General features: G+C 37.9%; 1 protein-coding gene across 1 annotated transcript in view; it reads right to left on the bottom strand.

Moving 5' to 3' along the window:
• Fam83b (family with sequence similarity 83 member B) overlaps positions 1-24,649 on the bottom strand; it is a 65,177-nt gene extending 40,528 nt beyond the window's left edge. The window contains exons 1-2 of the mRNA XM_075967746.1: positions 24,595-24,649; positions 15,408-15,904 (exon numbers count right to left, since the gene is read on the bottom strand). Coding sequence (XP_075823861.1) covers positions 15,408-15,851 — 444 coding nt within the window. The 5' untranslated portion in view covers positions 15,852-15,904; positions 24,595-24,649. The remainder of the gene's footprint in view (positions 1-15,407; positions 15,905-24,594) is intronic.
• Positions 24,650-25,599: the final 950 nt, after the last annotated feature.

Genomic DNA, 25,599 nt, shown 5'->3' with positions numbered 1-25,599 from the left:
TTTCTTCCCCCAATTTACCTTTGAGATTGTCAGTCTACATGAATTCAACAGATGATCACTGTCCAAAGAGGTGGGGGCTGCTCTTACAAATTCATGACACATCTATCTGTACGTCAGATATTGAACAGTTGGGAAACCCATGTAAGTCTGAAGAGGCCATGCCAGGTACAGCATTTACAGGACTCAAGTTAATAGGTGACTGAAGTACCATACATACTGTATAATTGAAGCCCTGAAAGAACCTTTTTATCCAAAAATTAACCCTTTAGCAATAAATATCAATGACAAAGTGAGATAGAACCTACTGTACTTTCTAGAATACTAGTGGAGGAATGTACTTCCTAGGACTTTGGGTTTAATGTAGAAACTGGCTCTGCATAGAACTTGTATTAAAAGACTATTAATACTTTAATATATCCATATATGTTATACAGATATCAGAATAAAAAATATGAAAATTAGGTGTAATGTGATGGTAAACCTTTATATCAGTAAATATCTTAAAACATAAAGCATTAAGATATCAAGTTGATAATTAAAATTTTGGTAATGTTTTAAAATTTTATGTGTTTACATGATTTATTAGGTAGTTTATAGCTGTAAAATAATTGTATTAATATAGCATATTATGAATTTTATTAAATTATTACATTATGAAAAGACTATTATTATAAGAAAACTCCATGATTAACAAATAATAATTCTCAGGAGTTATATTTTCTCACCAGGAAAGACCAGACTTCTTGGGAAATATGCTGTATTTGCTCTCCGCCACTGCACAACAAATTATCCTCAAAACTTAAAACAGTAGAATCTTTATCTTACACTTGAAGAGGATGAGGAATCTGAGGGCAAAGCTGGTAGGTGCTAAAAGGCTCTTCCAGCTCCACACTGGAGCTATCTACGGTAGGTAGGAAGGAAAACTGTTTCCAAGACAGTTCATTCCATGGCAGTTTGTAGGTGACCTCATCTCCTCATTCCAATAAACACTATGTCAGCTGCTAGGTGACCTCATGAGGCAGCCATTGGATTCATCCAGAGCATAGTGCAATAGAGAAGTAGATCAGAATGCCTTCTATCCCAAGATCACATCATCATGTCCAGTTCCACTCACTGGAAAGGAGTCACAAAGTCTAACCCATGCAAAACGAAAGAGCGGGACGAGCAGGCTCCACCTTTTACAGACTACTGAAAATGGTCAATGGTGAATGCCTCCCTTGAGTCCCCTTTCCTGCCTTGTTACATTGTTAAGACCTTCAATTTCTTGATATCACTCACAAAATTTAAAACTCAGTAGACATTTGCATTATTATAAAATGAAGTTCAAGAAAACTTGTGACTTTGCACTCCAGGGATTATGTCTCTGAAACTATGTAAATAAATTCTAAAACCCTTCTGACAGAATCAAGATTGGTCTGAAGTGGGAGTCCCCTCTGTATGCCGTGAATACCACTGGTTACTAAAGAAACTGTCTTGGCCTGTGATAGGGCAAAAGAATAGAAGTAGGCAGGGTAAACTAAACTAAAAGCTTGGAGAAAGGAGGCAGAGTGAGAGAGAAGCCAGGTAGTCCAATCAGAGCGGGATGGAACTTTACCTGGTAAGCCACTGCCACGAGGCAATACACAGATTTCTAGAAATTGGTTAAATTAATATGTAAGAGTTAGCCAAAAAGACGCTCAAGCTAATGGACCAAGCAGTGATTTAAATAATATGGTTTCTGTGTGGTTATTTCTGGGTCTAAACTGCGAGGTGGCCAGGAAACAAGCGACCTCTCACAATATTGGTCTACTCTTACAAAACTATGAAAAGGCAGCAGACAAAGTAATATTTAATTCTGCAATAAGTTGCAGAGTTTTTAATACCAGGTTGTTATCAGCTGAAATAAATCCTTAAAAATGTGACTGGGAGGAAGAAACTGTGATTGGCTTCCAATGGACAATTTTTAATTTCACTCTCACATGGAATGAAAAAAAATTAATTCATATATAGTCCAGAAACATGACACTTTCGGAAACATATTTTCCAAATGTAAAATATTTTTTAAATAACTACAATTGATAAGAAGTTTTTAAGATTCTTGCATTTTGTTTCATTGATGGATATAAAGTTTGATCTTCATATTTAAAAAATTGGGGTTATATACCTTTTAAAAATTATATTTACCATAAATAGAGCAAATGTGAAATTTGTACAAATGTCAGAACACTTTGCTACTAAATTTCACATGGTTGTTCAATTTTATAGCATTATCTGAAAACATGTTTTAGCCTTTAGATATTGAAGCACGCGGCTGGAGGGATGGCCTGGTGGCTAAGGGAACTGATTGCTCCCGGTTTGGTCTGTTGGGTTCCCAGCAGCTGACAACCAGCTGCAACTCCAGTTCAATCAGACCCAACACCTCTTCTGACCTCCACAGTCTTTTGCACACATGTGATGCATATACACATACCCAGACACACACACACATACACATACCAAAACTTAGTAAACAAATAAGTAAATCTTTAGATTTAGAAGTGCACAAACTCTGTTAAGTTTCTCACAGTTAAACTTGTGTTTCAAAGACCTGGTGGGCTTTCTAAGATTCTAAAAATGAGAAAGAAAAATCCAAATACCCCCCTTTTAGCTTTGCCATTTTCTCCACAGAAGCCCAGCAGATGTAGTTTTGATTCACAAAATTTCATTAAGACAACATTGAGAATAATATGTTTTCTGATGTGCCCCAGAAGTGAGGAAAGTATATGCAAATCAGGTGGTGGTACACACCTTTAATCCTAGCACTGAAGGCACAGGCGGGCAGATCTCTGTGAGTTCAAGGCCTGCCTGGTCTACAGAGTGTGTTCTTGGATATTCAGGACTGTATAGCAAGACCCTGTCTTAAAAGAAAAAGGGAAAAAAAAGAAAAGAAAATAAAAAAGCATAAGACAGAAGGGAAAACAAAATGCAGAATGGCTCCTATCTACACAAATGCTGAAAATACTCAACATGAAAGTAAAATAAGTGTAAGCTTTAAGATTCCCCAGGTGAGCAATATCTATACTTTAGTGCCAACATAAATTTAGACAACTGTCTGGTGAATTTTCTAGTGATATTTCACTTTTTGTATTTTAAAACCCTTTAATAGCATGTAAGATAGAAGCATTTTTTATTAAATTCACATGTAGTTCAGACTACAGTGGTTTGCATTAAACCAAACATCTTATAAAAAAACTGATCTGAGTGGGAAAAACAACTTAAAAAAAATAAGGTCAAAAAAGCTTGTGGGACCAAGATCTAGATAAAGGCAGCTTCTGTCCCTGTCTCACCTCTCACAGCTCTCATTTGCTCGTTCATAGGGCAAGAACTGAGGCCTGATAGTAAAGTAATGTCCAGAGGATAAAAAAAAATAGTGTTGGCTCATAATTTCCAAAATAAAATATCCTAAAAGAGTTCTGACCACACAGAAAAGGGATTCCATGTGAAGTCAGTGTCTAGGCAGTTAAGATGTGCACCAGATCTGACCCAGGGTGATGAGCAAGAAGGAAATGTAACAGATCTAACAGAGAAGGTAAAACCCTAAGAGCACGTTGGATGCTCTCTAGGAAGCTGAAGGTTATTGCAGTCACGGTTTTCCCGAGGAAAAGGAGAGCCTGGCACACATTTGGGCTTTTAATGAGAGCCCAGAGGGTCACACGGAATAATTCACACGGAATAAGTGAAAATGGATGGCAGCACCATAAAGCCCCAGAACTTATCAGAAATAGGGTGATCTATCTTGACAATAACTGTCAAGCCCTCCTTAAATACATCATGTATTCCACACTAAACTCCCAAAGGCACTCTAATCCTCCAGGCCTGTGAGAAGACTGAATCAAATCATCAACAGCCAAGAGGCAATGAAATGGGTAGAAAACACATGAAAACACACACAGTTGAGAGCTTCCACATGAGCAACTAGTGGAACAGCCCTGTAAGTTAGTCTGTTGTTAGAGCCCATGATGAGATGGTGTCGCAGGCACTATCCAGAAATTGTCCATGACATGGCCATTAGAAGGCCAGAGGATAGGACTGGGGAGAGGGATCAGTGCTGGCAAAGGATCTGGGCTCCGTTCCTTGCACCCGCATTGTCGCTCATAGGTAGGCAGGTGGCACACATATGTACACACAAACAAAATACTCACACACAGAGAATCAGATACACCTAATGATGATGATGATTATAATAATAAGAAGAAGAATAGAAAACTTTGAAGTAAAAAGATGCAGAGGTCTGAGTCTACTTGCAGTGTTCAGTGATCAAGTCTGCCTTTTCAGGTTTCTAAAGGCATAAACATGTACCGCTCCCAAGCTCTGGAGGCGGAGCACAATGGTGCACTACGGTGCAGAGCCTGGTGACTGTGAGTGCTTATGGTTACTCATCAGCTGGGTGTCTTCAGACTTTTGGACTTTCTCTACCTCTCTCTGCCTGTCTGCAAAAACAGAAGCATCCTGTTTGCTTCTACTATCAATTGCTCCCAAGTGCCTGCCAGCTGAAATATGACTCCTGTGAGGCTGATGTTTCCCATTATGGATTTTTCAGTAGTGAATATTGGATTGATATTTAGCCAAATGGCAATGCTTTTGCCTTTCACATTTATTTGCTTGTTTAAGATATTCGTTGCATTCCGATCCAAGAGGCAAACATAGAAACGATTACTAGTAGGAAATTGGTAAGACCGAAAGGGAAGTCTTGCCTTGTGAAAGAAGAGAAGGGAACTGCATTTTCTGCTTCTTAGAATTCAGAAGGCAAGTAATGATTTAGTAGCAAACATTTATGCACAGTTAGGAGACTTTCCTCATTCCTAAAGGAATCCTGCTGGGAGACTCTCATCTCAGAACTGCTATTGAGAGGGATACTAATAAGTAAGAGATGGGTGGAGGAAGAGTGATGAAGTAGCCCCCCTTATCATTAATGCTGCTCTTAATTGCCAGTGCTACACTGTAATAAAAAGCCAGAGGCCTTTCTAAGCAGCAATATTACCAGCAATTTTAAAATTTCCACACAACAGGGAACCCCTTATCACTTGTACTCAGGGTGTTCCATACTGTTAAATTATTGCATCACTATGCAGAAGTTCTACCATTTGATTATGGCAAAATCAGAAGCAAAAAAAGGCAGAGACGGTCCTTTTATACTATTCACAATATGTATATGTATCCCGTACTTGACAAATGAACATTCTTTTTAACAATCTGGGAAAGGCATTAAAATACAGATAGGTGAACCCAAAGAAAAACATATAGGCATCCTCCTGAATATTAACCTTCATCAGGCGATGAAAGGAGACAGAGACAGAGACCCACATTGGAGCACTGGACTGAAATCTCAAGGTCCAAATCTGGAACAGAAGGAGAGAGAGCACGAGCAAGAAACTCAGGACCGCGAGGGGTGCACCCACACACTGAGACAATGGGGATGTTTTATTGAGAACCCATCAAGGCCAGCTGGCCTGGGTCTGAAAAAGCATGGTATAAAACCGGACTTGCTGAACATAGCAGACAATGAGGACTCCTGAGAACTCAAGAACAATGGCAATGGGTTTTTGATCCTACTGCATGTACTGGCTTTGGGGGAGCCTAGGCAGTTTGGATGCACACCTTACTAGACCTGGATGGAGGTGGGTGGTCCTTGGACTTCCCACAGGTCAGGGAACCTTGATTGCTCTTCAAGCTGATGAGGGAGGGTGACTTGATCGGTGGAGGGGGAGGGAAATGGGTGGCGGTGGCGGGGAGGAGGCAGAAATCTTTAATAAATAAATAAATTAAAAAACAAAAAAATAAAATACAGACAGACACACAAGCACATAGTTGGGTGCTGTAGGAACTCCTTCATCCAATGGCCTTTGAGATGCTGGCCCACTTTGGACATGGCCTTGGGTACTATATAAACAGATATAGAAACATGCTCAGGCTCTCTCCCTTGGCTGCTGGATCCAGTTCTTGTTCCCCACTTGTGCAGAGGACTGCTGATCTGTGGGTCTACCCCTGAATAAAAAAATCCTTTATTATACTCCATTATGAGCTAGTATGGGACTACTTTATTGTAATTGCTAACACATGGTGCCAGTGTGGGACTAAATACATCCACATAAAGTCTGAGAGAGCTTGGAAAGGAATTCTAGAAAGAAAAGAACAGAGCAGCTTCTTCGTAGCCACATTTTTTTTCTAATGGGCTCTGTAGTGAGCAGGGGCTCCATGGTCCCTTTAAGAGAGGTCTTTCTGATTCATCATTGGCAGCAAAGGCTGCGCAGCTTCTTTAGGGGAGGAGTTTCTGGTTTGTGTTAGTTGCATGAACAGCTCTGGCTCTTTCAGAAGACAGAGCACTTAAAAGGGATCTGTGAGCAGCATGTTACAAATTTCTTAAGGGTGACATAGACCAGCTGCTACCCTGGAGCTGGGGTGGTGTGCAAGGCTCTCAGAGGCGGTGAACATGCCTCTGCCATGTTAGACTGGGCAAAGTCAACAGGCAGGGCTCGGGAGTTGGTTCTAGTCATTCCCGCTTAGCATTTAAAAAGGAAAAGAAAAAGTGCTCCTGGTCAAAAAATAATTACAGATAGGCATATAATAAAGACAAATTCAAATAAAAAAGACCTCTAAATGTGTTATGGTGTTGGATAAATGTCTCTTGGGATAGAGAAAAATACTTATAAAAAAGTAAATGGTTTAAAAATGCTAAAGTCTTTAAAGAGGCATAGTACAGTCTTAGATTAAAGGATTAAAGAAAAGCAAACTATGTAGAGATTAAAAAATACACATAGAGTCTGGATTATGAAATTGTTGTTCTTCCTTTGAAATTTTTGACTGTGAATGAGCTCAGTACAGAGAGACATTTCATTGTACGGGCTGCTAAGCTAACCAACATATATAGTTTAAATGTATCTTGACTTCAAAATTTGGGTCAAGGGATATGTTGCTTTAGAAAAGAGGTTCTGCTTTTGTTTCCACAGAGAATGAGAATCTATGGATTTTTTCCAGACTAATGTGATTTGATGAATCAAGAACCCTCTAAAATGTCTCCATGAACACCTAAAAATACTTTGCCCAACAAAAAGCAGGAAGCAGTTTGGAGAGAACTACACCAAAATTCCCTAATATTATTTAAAATGTTTGTTTATATTTACAGGGGATATGCTATAAAGATGAATACTTTGCATTGGTATGGATATTGGTCTATTGATACAAATTTAAGGTTAATTTTGTTATATGTATTTCTGCTCTTTTTAAGCTATTATGTTTGTGTAGTTCATTTAAAAATGTAACGTATAATTAAAAATACAAATTAATAGATAGTTATCTATAATAATCAAGCTTGTAGTCATGTTAGTTAGATTTACTAGATGTGTAGAAATAGATATATTTCAGACGCATAGTTATTTTTCAACCCTTTCAAAGACTAACAGAATACAGCATTTAAAATATTTTAAGAACTTAGGACTTTTCATAACAATGAGAAAAATCTGCTCTTGCAGCACCAACCTACTTCAAGAAGATGATGGGCATAACTTATGGAGTTTATTAGCCATTTGGCCAAAAAACTGCTCCTGCTGGACTGTTTAATGGTACGCTGTGCTGTATGAACTGGACTTGCAGGACCCATAGAAAAATGACTGCTGAGCATCCCAAAAGACAGGATGGTCCTTCAGGGTTCCTGTTTCACAGAAGAAACTTCCAGACATTATGCAGGACACAGAAGAAAGTAACTGAGAAATTGACAAGATAGGCAAAACAGCCTTTCAAATTTCATGCTTCATGGAAAAATCTGCCATATGCTATGGGCCTATAGACTGAAGATGAATGCCCCAGCATTACAGAAGAACTTTTGGTGACTGTTCAGACAGCTAGATGTCTCTGTCAATTCTAGAGTTTTGGAAGTTGCTTACAATGCACTTTCTGTTTACTTAAGTAATATTATATCCTTCTGGAGTCCTTGATGGAGTTAAAGAATAGTTATAATTATAGTTTTCCTTCGTTATGATAAAAGATAAAATAGATATAAATAACTGTAATTCTTGCTTGAAACCTGTTTTGTATATGTAATTTTACTCTGTTAAAGTTAAAAGTTTTCTTTTTATTTAGACAGAAAAGGAGAAATGGTGTGGAAAATCCTTCTGTATACATGTTGCTTTGATTGGTTAATGAATAAATAAGCTGCTTGTGCCTATGACAGTGAAGAATAAAGCAAGGCCAGAATTCCAAGCAGAGATAGTGGAGGAAAGAATATGGAGTCAGGGAGACACCATGTATCTGCCAAAGGAGAAAGATGCCTACCTGGTGGAAATTACCGATAAACCACAAGCCTTGTGGTAAATATAAAATAATAGAAATAGGTTAATTTAAGATGTAAGAGTTACTTAATAAGAAGTCCTAGAGAAGAGGCTGAACAGTATCTTAATTAATATAGTTTCTGTGTGATTATTTTAGGTCTGAGTGCCTGGGAAAAGAACAAGCAATCTCTGCCTACACTTAGAGACACTGATATTTTTTACATTTGCTTATTTAGCTAACAAGTAAGAAACTTTTTCAACTGTAAATTGGCTGAATTTTATTTTTTTACTTCATTTATAGTGTTTTCCATAAGGGATATGAGTATTCTGAAAATAATGAAAAGAAAAACAATCTTCAATACATACCATTATAGAACTAATAAACTTGCTAATGTCTATTTTCATGGCATTTTATCACATAAATTAAGTATTATATTTTTCTTTCTTATCTACTTTTTCAATTTTATTCTTAACTTCTTATGTTTGAAAGAAAAGTATTGCTATATTGTGATGGATAGCCTGATCCTCACTATGTAAACAAAGTTGTCTTTGAATTCCTGTCAGGATTTTTGCCCCAGTCTTCTGGGTGCTGGGATTAAAGATGTGCGCTATCACACATAGCTGCATCATAATTTTTCTACTCTAAATTTTAAGAAGATGTCATTTCCAGGCCTGATGGTAAAAGCTCAAGTGTTTTTAGATCACTAGGAGTGACTACTTAAAAGATCCCAATAATTGATATAAAAGTATATGCTGAATGATAAAACTGAATAGCAGAGTCCTGCAATGTAAAATGTCATGTTGCACATTATCATCCCAGCAAGGCTCCTTTGCACACTTGCATCACTCTGTCTCATTGAGAAGACTGGCAGGCGAAATAAAGCCATTCCCTGTAGTATCAAGAAGGCCAACCAAGTTATTTCTTTTGTTGTTCATTTTGTTTTGTTGCTTTTATTGTTGGTTTTGGTTGTTAGCATCTAGTTGTACAGTGTTTGCTGGTCTGGAATTCACAATGTAGACAGGCCCATTACACATATATTCTACCACACCCAGACTGAAAATTAACCTTTGATATGAAGCCTCAGTGAATACAAAGGTCTTTTGCTTATCAAAACGGTAGTGTTTTAAAGAGGACTACCTAAAATCAGGACATGTTATCTCTTCTTTGTCAATATTCTTTCATTCCCTGGTGGAATGCCACCTGCTCCTTACTTTTTGTCACTATTTATCATCATCATCATCATCATCATCATCATCATCATCGTCGTCATCATCGTTGTTATCATGAAAACATCTAACTTTGTAAAGTTGCTAAAATCTGTTCCTATAAAATGTAGTCTCACCCAATAGTGGTAGCACATACCTTTAATTCCAGCATTCTAGAAGCAGATGAAAGTGGATCTTTGATTTCAAGGCCAGCCTTCTAAAGAGCAACTTCCAAGGCAGCCAATGCTATACAGAGAATCCCTGTCTCCATAAACCACATCTCTCTTCTTTCCACTCCTCTTTTTCTTTCACATATATCCTCAAACATAAACATGCACCTCTACAGAATGCACCTCATTCAAGGAAAAGAGACTCAATTCAAAGCCACTGAATAATGATGGCATTAAATCTGACGACGCAGAATATGACTTCCAGGAAGGAACTAATTTTGAGTCAAATTCAATGAAAGGATTCACAATGAGAGTCGGAACAGAGATCAGGCAGAAAGGAAGCTCTCAGCAGAGATTGAGATCACTGGGGGATGATCCTAGTGTAATGAAGGTGTTGATAAATACTTAAGAGCTGCTTAGATAGACAGGACATGCTTGCAAAATGACGCAAAGGGGAGAACTCTGTGACACAATGCCGCTCGCTCACATCGTATACTAACTCAGCCAGGAGGTTTATACATTAGAAAGATCTTGAGTTGGTAAGAACTGTCAGAGGCTTAGAAAGGGCGACTGGAATTTTAAAATGCACAAAAAGATTTTGTTTTATATCTTTTATGAAATAAGTGACAATACTGATCTTGCAAAGGTGTAATACTTGACTGATGTCACAGTTAGAGCAGAGTCCTGGTGAGCAAATACCTCATTTAGCACTCATTTCATTCCAAGAGCTGATTCCCAAGAAAAGCAGTCATCGTCTGCTCTCCTTCGCCTTTGCATCTATGAGGCCCAAGGATGAGCAATATTCTTACGTATCACTAACAACTAACAAGGCCAAACAAACACTCCCAGGAACTGTGACTCAGGGTGGAGCCGAGACCTGAGCCTCAGTGATGTGGTGCTGCAGGAATGACTCCACCCTCGTTCAAACTACACTTCTGCTCGTGAGTCTTCCTGATTCCAGATTCCTAGGAATCAGATTTCTATCTCAAGAAATAAGCGGTCCTAGCATGAGGACTCAGGAGGAAGCAGAGATGCAAACAGCTTTCTAAACACACCCAGATCCAAGAACATCAGAAGTAACAGCTCCTTGGATGCATACCACAGAGTAAGTAGAAAATACACTCCATGAAAGATAACTGCTTAAACTCATCAGTAGGAACGTTTCACAAGAGTTCGCAGTAATTACCATACATGCATATATAATCTTGGGAACACTTCTTTAGATCTTAATAATTGCCTGGGAAAAGTCATGCTAGACACTATCAGAATATATGAAGACAATACACATGTAACTATGCCAGCCACACAGAAAAGCAGAGAAAGGGGTTAAGGAAGTTGAAATACATTACTTTACAGAATATGTATGAGGGTAGCTGCAGCTGTCTTTTCCAAAGTGAAAATTCAGAAGAGAACAAAATAAACAAATACAAAATAATAAAGCAGGGGGATCATAAAGCGACTTCTAAGCAATAACTGATAAGAAATGATATGCATAAATTTTAAAAATCTAGATTATTAAATGCTATAAAATAATATCCTAGTTAAAAAACAAAGTGATTTATAGACTGTATAACAAGCTAGAAAGAAAAGTTTAATAGTAATATTCAAAAGCACTCAGAAGTGGGGATCAATAGCTCAATGGCAGATGTGCATGCTCAGTGCATGTGAGGCACTGCGTTCAAGCCTACGCATAAAAGAAGTGAAAAAATAAACATAAAACTGTATGTAAATATATATTACACACACATACACAGAGTCTCACACACACAGTCACATACAGACACACATATTTGTTCTGAGTAAAGACAGACAAGATACAGTGGAAGTATCACCCCTTTGTCCAAGAATGGGAAGGTGACCTTGGTGTCCAATAAAGACCTTAGCTGCCAGACACTGAATTTACATGCTTTCCCTGAATGTAAGATGTTTTGCATAATAAGTGACTTATTGGTTATGGAATAGCAGTTTAAGATGTGTTATATTTGTTTACACTGTGGAATATTTGTTTAATGATTCAAAGATATGTAACATTTTTTTATGTTGTATTTGTTTAACTCTGAAGCTGTGCCACTTTGCCTGTCGAAAATACATGATTGGTCTAATAAAGAGTTGAATGGCCAATAGAGAGGCAGAGAGGAGGACAAGTGGGGCTGCCAGTGAGAGAGAATAAATAGAAGGAATCTAGGCTTGAAAGAAGAGGGAGGAGCCAGAGGAAGAGAAGGAGAGGAGGATACCAGGGCCCAGCCATCCAGCCAGCCATGTATCTATTTGGGAGCTGAGTGGCAGGCCCTCAAAGAGTAAAAACACACAAACAAACCCCCCCCCCCCCAACAATTCCACTTACTTTCTGGAGTGTCTTAGCTTAGATGCAAATGGAATAGTAAACCTGGATGTAACTTACTTTGGGACCACTTCCTGGCTTTGCTGTTCTTTTTCCCATCCTTGTTTATTTAGCATTGTATTTCTATAAAATTTGGCAAGGCGCAAGTCTCTCCCAAGGGGGTCTGAAGCACAAAATTTGTTTCTACCACTTAAATCTATCTTATTCAAAAACATTTTGATAAAAGGTCATCCCAACGCCATATTATGACAATATACTGGCTACTAATAAAGAAAATTAATCCTCTGAAAAAATCTAAAACAAAGTTTATCACTGATTAGCAGGTTTCTAAAGAAATAGAACAGGGAATGATTTCCTGTTGTAGGGATGACAGGCATGAAGATCACAATTCATATTTAAAAATCCATATGCCAGCTTTCATGGTAGCTATTTCTCAATGTACAGTTAATTAACTTGGCCTTTTGAGACAGCATCACACTATAGAGGCCATGCTGAACTCGAGTTCACAATACTCCTGCCTTAGTATCTGGAATTTGGGTGTTACCTGTGTCTGATGCTATATCTGCCTGACTATTTGCTTTTATGTTGAAATTTATAACAAGACCTTAGCCAGTTATTGGGTTAAACATGAATTCAAAAAGAGAGAGGGAGATTACAAAGTTTCCCAAGTATTGGATCCTTTCAATATCTTCAGAGAGTCTTCTGAAGGACTGTCTAAAGTCCTTGAGATACAGCACCCCTGATGCAATCCGCTTTATGCATGGAGCCCCTCGACCTTAATAATTACTGCATCTAAACAGAGGTGAGAATATTTGATCTCCTCAAGCAACAAATCTTAATTTCCGTGATTTATACTTGACTGCAATGCATGCAATTTGTAAGATCAAATAATTATCTCTAACTCAGCATGTATATGACATGCTTTTTAATTTTATATTATCTTGATTGTATGGCCAAGGAAGCAGAATATAACCTTATTTTATAATACAGACTTTCAGTTCCTCTCAAAGTCCGTATTCAAGTGGGAGTTTCCAGATGAAAATATTATTTCAGAGGCTTATTAAACAGGGCTACATTAGGAAGAAAAATATATAAAAGGTCATGAATAATGCTCAGTTTCCATGGGAGCTGCATTATGTTTATGGTCTCGTAGCCTGTGGGAAGCTGATCAGTGTGATTGCAACTACTCTGACACAGTCCCTAGATTACCTTTAATACTGAGACTCACAACATATGACATTTCCTGATAAAAATTAGCAAAATCTGGTAAGTGCCACGTCTTATTATGCTTTTGGAACTCTCGTTTGATTTATAAATTATAATTGTATCATTTGTTCCCAGCACAAAAGAAAGGATAATTTTTAAAATAGATTAGTTCAAAAGATTTGTCTGACAATTTAACTCAGTCACTAAAAGCTTGGTCCACTACTAAGTCCTCATTTAATAGCTAATGTTTAGTAATGAAAACAGATAAGCATTTTTCAACATAATATGGCTAATTAAATCAGCACCCCTAAAAAGTGAGGTTATTTGAATTCAAAGGGTTTGGCTTTCCTTTCACAAAGCTTACATCCAACACTAGCTTAAGAACACTGTGTCTCCCTTGTACAACTTTTAGGTATTAGATACATGTCTTGGAAACTGTAATATCACTGAGAACTCTGAGGTCCTTATTTTTTATACTTCATGAAACTGTATTTTTCAAGCTGTTTTATGTCATGTCAACATAGAAAATAAATGAGGATGTTTGTTTATTTCCTCAATTCCTTTTCTTTCCTAAATTTCTCTATTATACAGCATGGACCTAATAGATAATTTATAAATTTATAAAAAATTATTTTTTTGTCCATTTTCCCCTAAAAAACAAACAAACAAACCTTGAGTCAGTGTTTCACTAACTCTGTCTGATCCAGAATTCACCAGACAGATAAGGATGGCCTCAAAGATGGTCTTAAGGTCCTGCTGACTCTGTCTCTTTTGTATCAAAAGTACAGACATGTGCCACCATGCCCAGACTGGCCTACATCTTCTAAACTTGGGAATTTGATATGGGGTTCCCCTCTGTATGCTGTGAATACCATTGGTTAATAAAGAAACTGTCTTAAGCCTGCACAGGGTAGAATAGGGTAGGCAGGGAAAAACTAAACTGAATGTTAGGAGAAAGAAGGTAGAGTCAGGAGAAACCATGTAGCCCCACTAGAGACAGACGCTGGAACTTTACCTGATAAGGCACAGCCTCATGGTGATACACAGATTAATGGAGATGGGTTAAATTAATATGTAAGAGTTAGCCAATAAGACTCTAGAGCTAATAGGCCAAGCAGTGATTTAATTAATACAGTTTCTGTGTGGTTATTTTGGGTCTGAGCTGCCAGGCTGCAGGGAAACAAACAAGCAGCCTCCTACAACAAGAATTGCTGCCATAGTCTTAAAAATATCTTTCATGGTGATCATCACATTTAAACTAACACAAGAAAGACAAAAGAAACTCTTAATAATTTTCAATGATTAAAAAGATATTTCTGTAGGTTTATCTGAATTCTAAAATAAGTTTTATATGATTAATAAGGCAATATAAGTAATTGATAAAGAGTACAAGACCCTAGACTGCTAAGTGCTTCAGAACTTTGCTTGAAAAAATTGTCATAATGTTGATTTTATATTATACATTAATGTATAATTCAGAAAATAGTTAAGTAGAACTCTAGTTTATATATTAATAGAATGAACCATTCTGAAAGCAAAACAATTGTTTTTAGTACTATAGCAAACAAAGATTCACCAATATACATATTTTTCAAAGAGTAAGAAAAGTTTCTAAGTGCTTAAAACATATGAATATGTCAAAAATCATCTTATTCCAGCCCATGTACTTTCATCTCCAATGGCAAAAGGCCTCTTAGGTGCATTGTGAGAGAAATTACTTTCTTTTATTTCTTTAATAGAAATATCTTTCTATTAAAGGACCTCTTGCTACTGTCTCAGATACACATAAGACTGGGGAATGTACGGGGGTAGGGAGATGGCTGAAAAGTTAAGAACATTTGCTGCTGTTTCAGAGGACGCAAGTTCAGTTCCTAGTACTCGTACTGATAAGCTCACAACAGCCTGTAAGTCTAGCAAGGGGATATGACACCTTCTTTGGCCTTTATGGGTACCCACATACATGGGTACAAGTGTTCATACACACACACACACACACACACACACACACACAAAGAAATCTTGAAAGATATGAGTGTGTGAGTTTCCTATATATATCTATAGGTATATTTTCTGAAATTAGCAGGAATGAGCCACACCCATAGATTTTTAAGTTAACATATATGCCCATCATAGAACAAGTGCATAGAACACTGCACTTATCTACATTTCATATCTTTCATTTCAAAAAAGATATACTACTACCTTTCTTGCTTCTTTTATCATCTTCCGAATAGTTTCCTTTATTGTAAGTAGATGTGCTCTCGGTGGGTGGAAGAGGAGGTCTATATGCGTACTCCCTAAGAATCCAGGCATTACACATGGCCAGCCTAAATCAAGATTTGGAGCCTCCACATCAGACTGTGTGGGCCAGTAAGTCCCTGACGAGGAGGCACCATCACAGGAACTATCAGAACCACTTTCTGTGTTTTGTGCAAACTTCTGGACATTTTTCAAAATATAATTAACTTCTTCCTCAGCTAGAAAATCTGAAGCTCGCTCCTTGATGAGGAATTCTTGGTAGGCATCTATCCCATGTTCAATCAGAGCATCAAGGGCCACACGGTACCACTCCTTGTAGTGGGGCTCAATGTAGCTATCGGATCTCCACTCATCATTCAGTGAAGAAAGCATTGACGACGTCTCCATGGTTGCAGATGTTTGACGATGATGCTTTCAAATGTTCATCTGTGCAGAGGTTCCTGCGTGTGCGATAAGAAAGCCAAGGTCAGTTAGAAGTCTATGTGCAGATATTTATGATATATGTCATGTATCACTTTGACAGCATTGCATTAAGTACTGTTTGAGTTCTTACATTTACATTAAGTACTGAACTGACACACTTCATATCCAAAATGACATTAATAGAGCCACAATTCAGTAGCTATCACAGATCACAGTCAGTTATATGGATCTCCCTTGCAAACTCAAGACATTCCAAATTAAGTGTCTCATGTGACATCATGGACCTGTCTTCTCTGATGATATAGAACATCCACTCAACTTACATGTGAGAGCAGGGTGTGCTTGATGAGGTGGGATACTTTTTGACATTAAAATAGTATTGGAATAGGATTAATGCCTGGCTAGTCAATGATACAAATACGTTGATATGCTGAATATTCAAGAAAAGCACAAAATATCTGTCTTCCAGGAATATACTATTTAGTTGAAGTACATAGGAAGATATACATATAAAACTGTTATACATATAAAACTATAGGCCATGCATTACAGAGGGCCAAATGGGTTAGTATTTATGCTCATAAATTAATCATGTTGTAGTCGCTGGTTTAAGAATAAAAGCAAGCAGAGATCGGTACAAAATAGACAAGCTATGGGCAGCCCTGAGCAGGAGGCATGCTGCAGCTAAGGCTAAGGCTACAAGAAAAGTCCTGCAGCAGAAGATACTTTCATTTCGGACAAGGCCAAAGGCACAGTTAGAAGAACAAAGCAGAAATGGAGAGGGTATTCAGGAGTCAGGGAGGAAATCTCGGTATGCGGGAAAACAGGTTTCTTTAGGAATGAGAGACTGAGCTGAGAAGATAAGACCAAGTGAGCCAGGTGTGGAGCTCAGGAGACTGCCACGGTTCCACCAAACCAATGGTAAGAGGCTCCACATCAGACTCCTTGTGTCCTGCTTCACAGAAAGAGACACTGGGCTTCATCTCAGTCAGATTAGGGGTTTCTCAGCTGTTTGTAAGTCCTGATATTCATTGTGGGGCTCACAGAGCAGCTACATTCTGGGTTACAAAACTACAAAGCTGATCTGACTAGAGTGGCATTAGCTGTGGTTCTGAACTACTTTAACATCCTATGCTTTACTGATCTTTTCAGTCGCCCTCCCACACCAATTCAAACTCAGCCTGTGAGGGGCAAGTCTGGAAGCCATTACCCTTCCTCATAATACTCACTCAAGATTCACTCTGCCAAGTACACAGAGGAGCTGTGAGGATACAGGCTGATGAGCAAGGCTCAAAAGATCTATCCCCTGCAGAGACTTTCACTGTGAGGAGATGATAGATAGATAGATAGATAGATAGATAGATAGATAGATAGATAGATAGATCAGATCAATTGATCAATTGGTGGATAGGTCGATAGATGGATAAATGGATAAACGGTGGATAGATGGATGGATGAATGGACGAATGGATGGACTGACAGATGGACAGATAGATAATAGATGATAGATAGATGATAGACAGACAGATGATAGATAGATAGATAGATAGATAGATAGATAGATAGATAGATAGATAGATAGATGATAGATGATAGATAGATAGATGATAGTAGATAGATAGATAGATAGATAGATAGATAGATAGATAGATAGATGATGGATAGGTAGGTAGATAGTTTGATGGATAGATAGATTATAGATGCCGGCTACCCATTTCGGAGGTAAATTACATAAAATTCTTTAAAAACATCATTCATTTCTTGTTTTTTATGCATATGAAAGTATTACAATTGTTCAAAATTAATTGCTGAACTATAGGTATACTGACAAGCTACAGAGGTCAAAAGGATAATGACCACAAAGGAAACTGTAATTTATCATTTGCATTGAAGGATAGGCATAAAGGAACAAAACCACACTATGAACTAGTCTGGAAAGTGAAATTCTAAGGGTTAATCTACCAGTTAATATGAAATGCTAGGGGTTAATCTAACAGTTAACATGTAATCTGACAGTTAATATGAAATGCTAGGGATTACCCTAATAGTTAACAAATAGGAGGCCATTGTGGGAAAGTGCAAAAGTCATGTCACCTGAGTTTGGATCTTACAGACAAGACTAGCGATAATACTATGTTTGATATCCTTCTTTGGGAACAGTTATACTCCAGATGGGTACTGGAGTATATGATATTAGTTTATCACAAGAGCTGTTTACAAGGAATAATCTTGAAGGGGAATACCTACAAACCAATTTTAACTGAGAATAAGGAATTAATATCACTTCTACAAATGCAAACTGAAGCAAAAGAGCATCTGTGTTTAGTTACAGACTCGGGATTTCATTTGGAAGAGTTTTGCTGAACATTTCCAAAGGTTCATTAGAGTACAAAATTAATTAGGTGTGGCTCTAACACAAAACTGAAAAGTACTTCATTAAGAATGATTAAAACAGCTATGAAGCATGTACTCTTTTAACATAGAAATAATGAGTTGGTACAAATAAGTCTCAATGTGGCATAAAAGCTAGACTGAGTATTAGGATTCACTGCTAGTGAAGTGGTTCATTCTAGAAAAACATACCCTTAAAGTCTATGCATCCAAAAAGCATAAGTACTCTTGATATCAAATTTGAAGTGTCATTTATGGCAAGCAAATAGAAATTCAAAATATAAATTCTGCTAATACAAAACTATATAATAAGCCAGAGAATAGATTTCACAAGTCACTCTGGGAAATCCCACTCAGCCTTTATCAGAGAGGCATCCTCCTGCAGTAGATGGGTAGTAATGCAGAGACCCACAGCTGGATTACCTGCAAAGAATGAGAGATCTTGGAACCCCCAGTATAAAAATGGATGACCCCATCTAATCCCTTCTCTCTGGGCTCAGGTAGCTTTGCAGAAGAGGAAGCCGAAAGATTTTAAGAGCCAAGAACCTGTCTTCCAGACACAACAGGGCTGGTGCACATAAGAACTCAGAGACTGTGGCAGCACACATAGGGGCTATACATGTTCAAGACAGACAGGACCCCAGCTCTAGAGGGGGAAATGGCCATGATCATCCATTTCCAAACAAGATGCTATCTCCAACTGACAACTGTTTGGAAAGGGAAAATTTAGTTGTCTCCAATGGAATTTGACTGGGTTTATAAAACACACATAAGGGTAATATCCATGCCCAGTTGTAGAAGGCCAACATAAAATGAACTCAGTAGTGTTTTTTGTAGATGTTTTATTTCATATTGTTTTGTTTTTGATTTTTTTATCTTCCTGGTCTTTTTGCTTATATTTTATGATTTCTGATTTTGTGTTTGCATGTTTTTTCATGTATGTGTGTGTGTGTGTGTGTGTGTGTGTGTGTGTGTGAGAGAGAGAGAGAGAGAGAGTGTGTATTTTTGTGTGTGTTGTGCTTTTTTATGATGTTCTTACACCCTCTTTTTTTTCTTAAAGAGAAAAAGAACAAAGGCTTGGAGTTGGGTGGGTAGGTGGGAGGATCTGGGAGGATGGGGAAGGGAAACCATTAGCTAAATACATTGTGTGAAATTTCAGTTAAAACACACACACAAATATGAATGTTGAAATCAAACTTTTAAAGTTTCAAAGGCATTTTTCCCATCTTTTTCTGTGGTGCATGGAGCATTTTGATGAAGACTTAAGTGAAGAAATGTCTACAGTCTGGAGGTGGTTTTCAAGTAGGAAGGGAGTACTGATAAAGAAAACTGGGGTAAGGAAAAGCACAAATATCTAAATGAACACATGGGAGTAAGAATTCCTGTACAGACACGTGAACAAAGGGGGAAAAATAGCAGCTGTGGGTGCACGCCCATCTTATAGCTTTGAGAGGCTGTAATACATTTGAAGATCTATCAACCAAAAAAGTAAAACAGTTTGTGGAAATGCAAGTTTACGAAGAGTGCAAAACGGGTGAACTCAGAAGGGAGAACCTAGGCAAGCACTGCACAGTTAACGAGGAGGACAGCGTGAGAAGGAGCAGAAGGTAAGATCCAGTGGGTCCCACCTGCTCTTTATTACACAGCTCTCATAAAGGAGGGTCCAACTTAGATGTGTCACGAAAATGGGAAGGCCGTGAACACATGTGCCTTTAAATCTGTAACACACTAACCTGTCTCTTGTACAGAGGTAGATTTAAAACTAATGACAAACTCTAAATCAACTTCTGCAACTTCATTCTAAACTATTAACATTTTTGTATAGACTAAAATGTTGGATGAAATCACACATTTGTATTATTGGACAAATTCTAACCATAAACCAATCGCAAGAAAATTTAGCCTTATTTAGAATCATTTATATTAAAGTTTATTTAGAATAAATATATAAAGCAATTAATATATATAAATCTATCCGTATTTATGCCTCTGACAACTTAATATCAATGATTGTTTTGAGTATTTTTAAAAAATTTTATAAGATTGAACATATTCTAAATTCAATATTAAATAATATTTTCATGTTGTACTTAGAGAAAGTTTATATTAATAGATAAAAATGATTCCTGGTATTGTGTAATTCCATGCACAAATTTTGTTTGAATGACAACTCATATTGGACAATCTTTCTGTCAGGCAAAAACCAGAAATGGTCTTCTATTCAATAAATTTTATATGAAGAAGAATATAAAAAGAAAATTTTAGACCCTTCCGCCTTTAAAATTTTATTTGTAAGGGTTGTGTTTTATTTCTAATTTGATTACTAGAACTTTAGAATGACAAAACATCAAGATGCTGCAATTAAATTATGAACTTATTTTAATAAGCTGTCAAGTATAAGTTAATTTATACTTCTGGTATCCAATGTCATTATATTTGAAAGTGGCTTTATTGTCGCACTTATGATAAATTAGCTCAAAAATACAGGTTAATCAGCACTCAGGACCACTAGAGGCAGACCCTACTCTGCCACAGGTGCTAGGAGCAAATATCCCAAAGAGTAGAATTTGTTATCTTCTGGACCCAGAAATATTAAGCAAGAGCATCTCAGTATCAATTCATTCATCCCAAAGCAAATCCCAGTGGCTCAATACCTAATTATCTTTTAATTTCCTTAACTATTTTAACTGGAAGATGGGATAGCAATATCGCTTTTACATCAATATAATTTCTGGTTTATTAGTATTGGCTGTTATTCAGCACATTTGCCATGCCTGATCCAATGTAGCAATTTCAGATATTAGGGGTGAAAGTCTTTAGTAAATATCGATAACTTTAAAACATAAACAATAGTTGGAAGTCCATGTCTATACTGAAGAATTCCCACAATTAATTCATAAGAATAACAATGAAGCAGGCAGGCAGTGGTGGCGCACAACATTAATCCCAGCACTCAGGAAGCAGAGGCAGGCCAACCACTGTGAGTTCAAGGCCAGCCTAGGCTATAGAGGGTGTTCTAGGACAGCCAGGGTTACACAGAGAAACCCTGTCTCGAAAACCTAAAAAATACAAAAAGCAAGCAGACAAACAAACAAAAAGCAAACAGTTTCATAAAGAGCACACAGGATTTGTCTACACAAAGTTTAGAATGGAAGTAAGGTAAACCAACCTTTACCCATTTCCAAACCATTCCTGAATCTGTCTACCAAACTTTGAGTACTCCATCAACTACAATGAATGGAACATGGCCGTCCTGATGCCATTATGTGTTGTGCTATGCTGAAGTACTCTATTCTTCCTCTGTCCTTGATAAATGTAGAAATATTTGAATGAATAAATATAAGCAGAGTGATATAACTTTGGATAAATAAAAACATAGTGATATAACTTTAGAACTAGATGTCAGAATAAGACTCAATTTTTTTTAAATGGTGTTAACATGGCAAAATAATAAACATTAACAGTAGTGAGTTGGGGTGGAGTTGAACTCAGTTATAGAACATTTGCATAACATATATAAGTCCCCATTTGCACCAATAAAACAGTACCAAGGTCAACTACAATAAATTCAGAGGTGTGAATCAACATTCAAAAGTTACACAAATACAGGCCTATACAAGCTGTATAGTTCATTATTTTATGTGGATTAGTTAAAAAATAAAAATGTTTAATGCAGAAAGTGACCAATTATATGAAATAAAGAATCAGAATTATTTTAAGGACCAAATAAGAAAATAGAGATGGCACAATGTGTAATGTGGCTTAGCTCTGACTTCTGCTAAAACCTCCCATTAGTGTTGCAAAAGCTAGAAATCTCAAAGTTGCCCCCAGGAAAATGGGTAAATTTAATGGTTGTAACCTCAAAGAGTCTTCGTAAAGATTAAATGAGATTGAACTCCTCACCATTTTACCTGCCATCAAACTCTGTTTAAACATGTTAGGCAGTAACCTGAGAAATAATTTCATATAATAAGAAAGCAAATGTCAGGGGTGGAGAGATAACTCAATCACAGCTCAGTATTAAAAATTATGCTAAAAACTGGTGAGTAGCATAGCCTGTGCCTGTGGTCTTAGTGCTGGGGACAAAGACAAGCAGGCCTGTGGGGCTCATAGAAGCCATCTGAGCTCCTGTGGAGAGTTTCACGGAAGAGACCGTGTCAACAATAATAACAATGATGATGATGATAATGACGGTGGTGGCAGAGGATCTTCCCTGCTACACTGCATACATACAAGCACATAAAAATATACACACAGACACACCCACACAGAAAGTAAAATGAAATAATAAAACTCATCATTTTATACAGTGAATTTTTGTAAATAGAAAATTAATCTATATATACATTTAGTGCTTACCTTCCAGGTTTTTTTTTCCCCTTACTAAGGCCTTTCTTTTTCTGTGGGAACTGGCCTGTGACACTGATTTAAAGTACCTCGGTGACTCATGGCGGGTGAGAACTCAGGTCTGTTGGTGACCACTTAGAGGTCTCCTACAATCCCAGCTTCACGGTGCAAGCTGGATTCTCCCTCCGTCTGGGTGTGTTGTGCAGTGATCCTCCATGGCTGGGCTAGAGCTCCTTCAGCTCTTGCCTTCCCCTGTGTCCTAAATATCCAGGCCCAAATACTGTAATCTAGACCAGAGGCCTCTAAATCCCATGACCTCAGATAAGATTTCAGGCCATCTGCTTCTAGACCTAAAACATTTCACCCAGCAGGCATTACTTCCTTCAACATTTTAAAAATGTACACAAGATTTACAATTAGAAGAATGCAAGCAATCATTTTGTGGATTGTCATTCCCTGAATTTAATAAATTTTGGATTTTTTATAAAACTTGTTCTATACACTTCAGTACATATTAGAGAATAGCATATTAATTGCTTACGCAATAAGTTCTGCCTATAAAATGAGCTGCTCTGGTGTCCTCATGAGCTGAAGGGCATCAAGGACAAGGAAAATGGATCAAAAGGCAAGGAATTCTGACATAGGACACAGAATGGGGTTTTACGTCTGGGCAGAACATTTTCTCTAAGCAAATGATGGCCTAGCGTATACATTTTAGGTTTACTATCATCTTGAATTAACTTTGTATACACAAAAGACTGCATTTGTTTTTATATGTGTATCCATTTGTTCAAGGCCTACTGGAAAGACATACAGTCTTTTCCCACTACACTCGTCAAAGCATATGTTGATCTGCCAATTGGAAATCCCATACTGCATAAAAGACCATCAATTTCTGAGTTTGTTTACCTTTTATGGATGTCTTTGTTGACCTGTTTGTCAGTTTCAGAGGTTTTGGATGCTATCGCTTAAAGTAAAATAATATAAGCTCTCCACTTTTCTCTCCTTCAAGATTGTTTAATATGTTCTGGGCCTTTTACATTTTCATAAGTATTTTAAAATCAACCTGAAAATTTTCACACTAAATTATCGCAAAGATTGCAACTTAGGAACCGCCAAATGAAAAAGATACACAGGGCAAGATAAGAGACAATGAGGAAAGGGAGCTCCAAGGCCTTTAGGGCAGGTCTCATTCCAGTTCTACCCCTAGCAAGTCAATACCTCCCAAAGAGGAAGTACTCCAAGTTTCACTTCTAGCCTGCTTCTTAGTTTATGGACGCTAACCAAACATCATAGCATCAGAATGCAAAGACAAGACAGGAAGGCCAGCAGCTGCATGAAGTCCTTTAATGACACTCAGAAAAGCTTGCTGTAGATTAGTGGGCTGAATAGAAGACACACTCACACACACACACACACACACACACACACAAGCAAAATTGTAATTCAAGAAAAGTTTTCTAAAAACCCAATAAATAATTCTCAAAATGAAGGTGGGTTTTCACTTTGTTTCTTTTTTTGAGGAAGGCTCTAATGTGAAAGGTCTCATATGTGATAGAGGACCATAAACCAGAAGGCTCTTTTGGACAAGGTTAGTTAATGCCAGAGAGACTGTGGCAGGGTGTGGAAGGAGAAGGAGAATTTCTGGGACTTGTAATCCCAGCCTCGGCCTCCATCTTTGGAGGCCCTTCCCTTGTGCCCCTCAAATCTTGACCCCTCCAAGGTAACAGGACTACCCTGAAAAATGAGGGAATATACACTATTTTGGAGAAGGGGGCAGGGGTTGTCTTGCCCTTTAGGAAAGTGTTTACGGAATATTTTATGTGGTGGGAAGTACGGAGGAAGAGAACCTTAGGTGTGTCCAAAGATGAGCCTTAGCCTTTTGGTATCTGAGGCCTCTAAGTTCTTACGTGCCTGTCATTTTCCAAGAATTAGACTTTTGATTTAAAAACTCAGGTAGACTGCTTACCTCTCCCTGTAGAAGCAGAGATCCCAGCCCAGAATCTACAGGAAGGCCCAGCTGCTGGAGATAGGGAGATAAGTTACCTGGCCTGTGGGAGATAGCATTCCTCCCCTGAAGTACCTTTGTCCTGGGAGTCTGCCAAAGAGGAAAAGACTTCTTGCTGGCAAAGCGCCTGCTGCTATCTGTAAGGCTGACTTCCGGAAATATGCTCTATTTTATATATATAGTTGCTAGTTCACAGCTAACATCAAGTAGTCCAGGCTGACTTTGTGATCTAGAACCTGCTATTAAGCTGAGGCTGGCCTTGAACTCAGGGTCCTCCAATTTATACCTCCTATTTTGTAGGACCACAGACATGTAGCAGCACACCCAGCTCACAAAGGAGGTTTTCTCTACGTGGTACTTCTACAGGAGATTTTATTTTTCAAAACCCCTTTCCACTTTTTTTTTATAATTCAAAACGTTTATTAATGAATATACATTATTTTTGCACCGAAGAAAAATAAATTTTAAAAGAAGTACCTCAGAAGTTATTTTGAACTAATGCAGGCATTTAACTGATGGTAATCTGTGATTCAGAACTCTACATATAAAGCTGTTCAATAATCCTTACACAGTGAAGCAAACACTGCAGAGTGTCCAGAAGCTAAAGCTATTGGGATATACCAAATCCAAAAATTAAAAAGAAGGAAGGAAAGAAAGGAGGGAGGGAAAGAAAGAAGGAAGGAGAGAAGGAAGAAGAAGGGAAGGAGAGAGGGAGGGAAGAAGGGAGGGAAGGAGGGAGGGAGGGAGGGAGGGAGGGAGGGAGGGAGGGAGGGAGGGAGAGAAAGAAGGAGACAGCGAGGAAGAAAGAGCAGAACAGAATGGGCTGCGTTTCACTGGAACTTAGCAAGGAACTCCAGCACAGAGTTGCCACCACCCTCCCTACCCAGATCACACATCAGCAACATCCCAACTGTCCTCTTCAGCGTGTTTTGTGATGGCAACAATTGTGTCTGTCCAACAAAATTC

Source organism: Microtus pennsylvanicus, chromosome 3 (assembly GCF_037038515.1).
Source record: "Microtus pennsylvanicus isolate mMicPen1 chromosome 3, mMicPen1.hap1, whole genome shotgun sequence".
Lineage (NCBI taxonomy): Eukaryota > Metazoa > Chordata > Mammalia > Rodentia > Cricetidae > Microtus > Microtus pennsylvanicus.
Note: the sequence above shows the minus strand (reverse complement) of the source record. Positions and strands in the feature narration are given on the sequence as shown.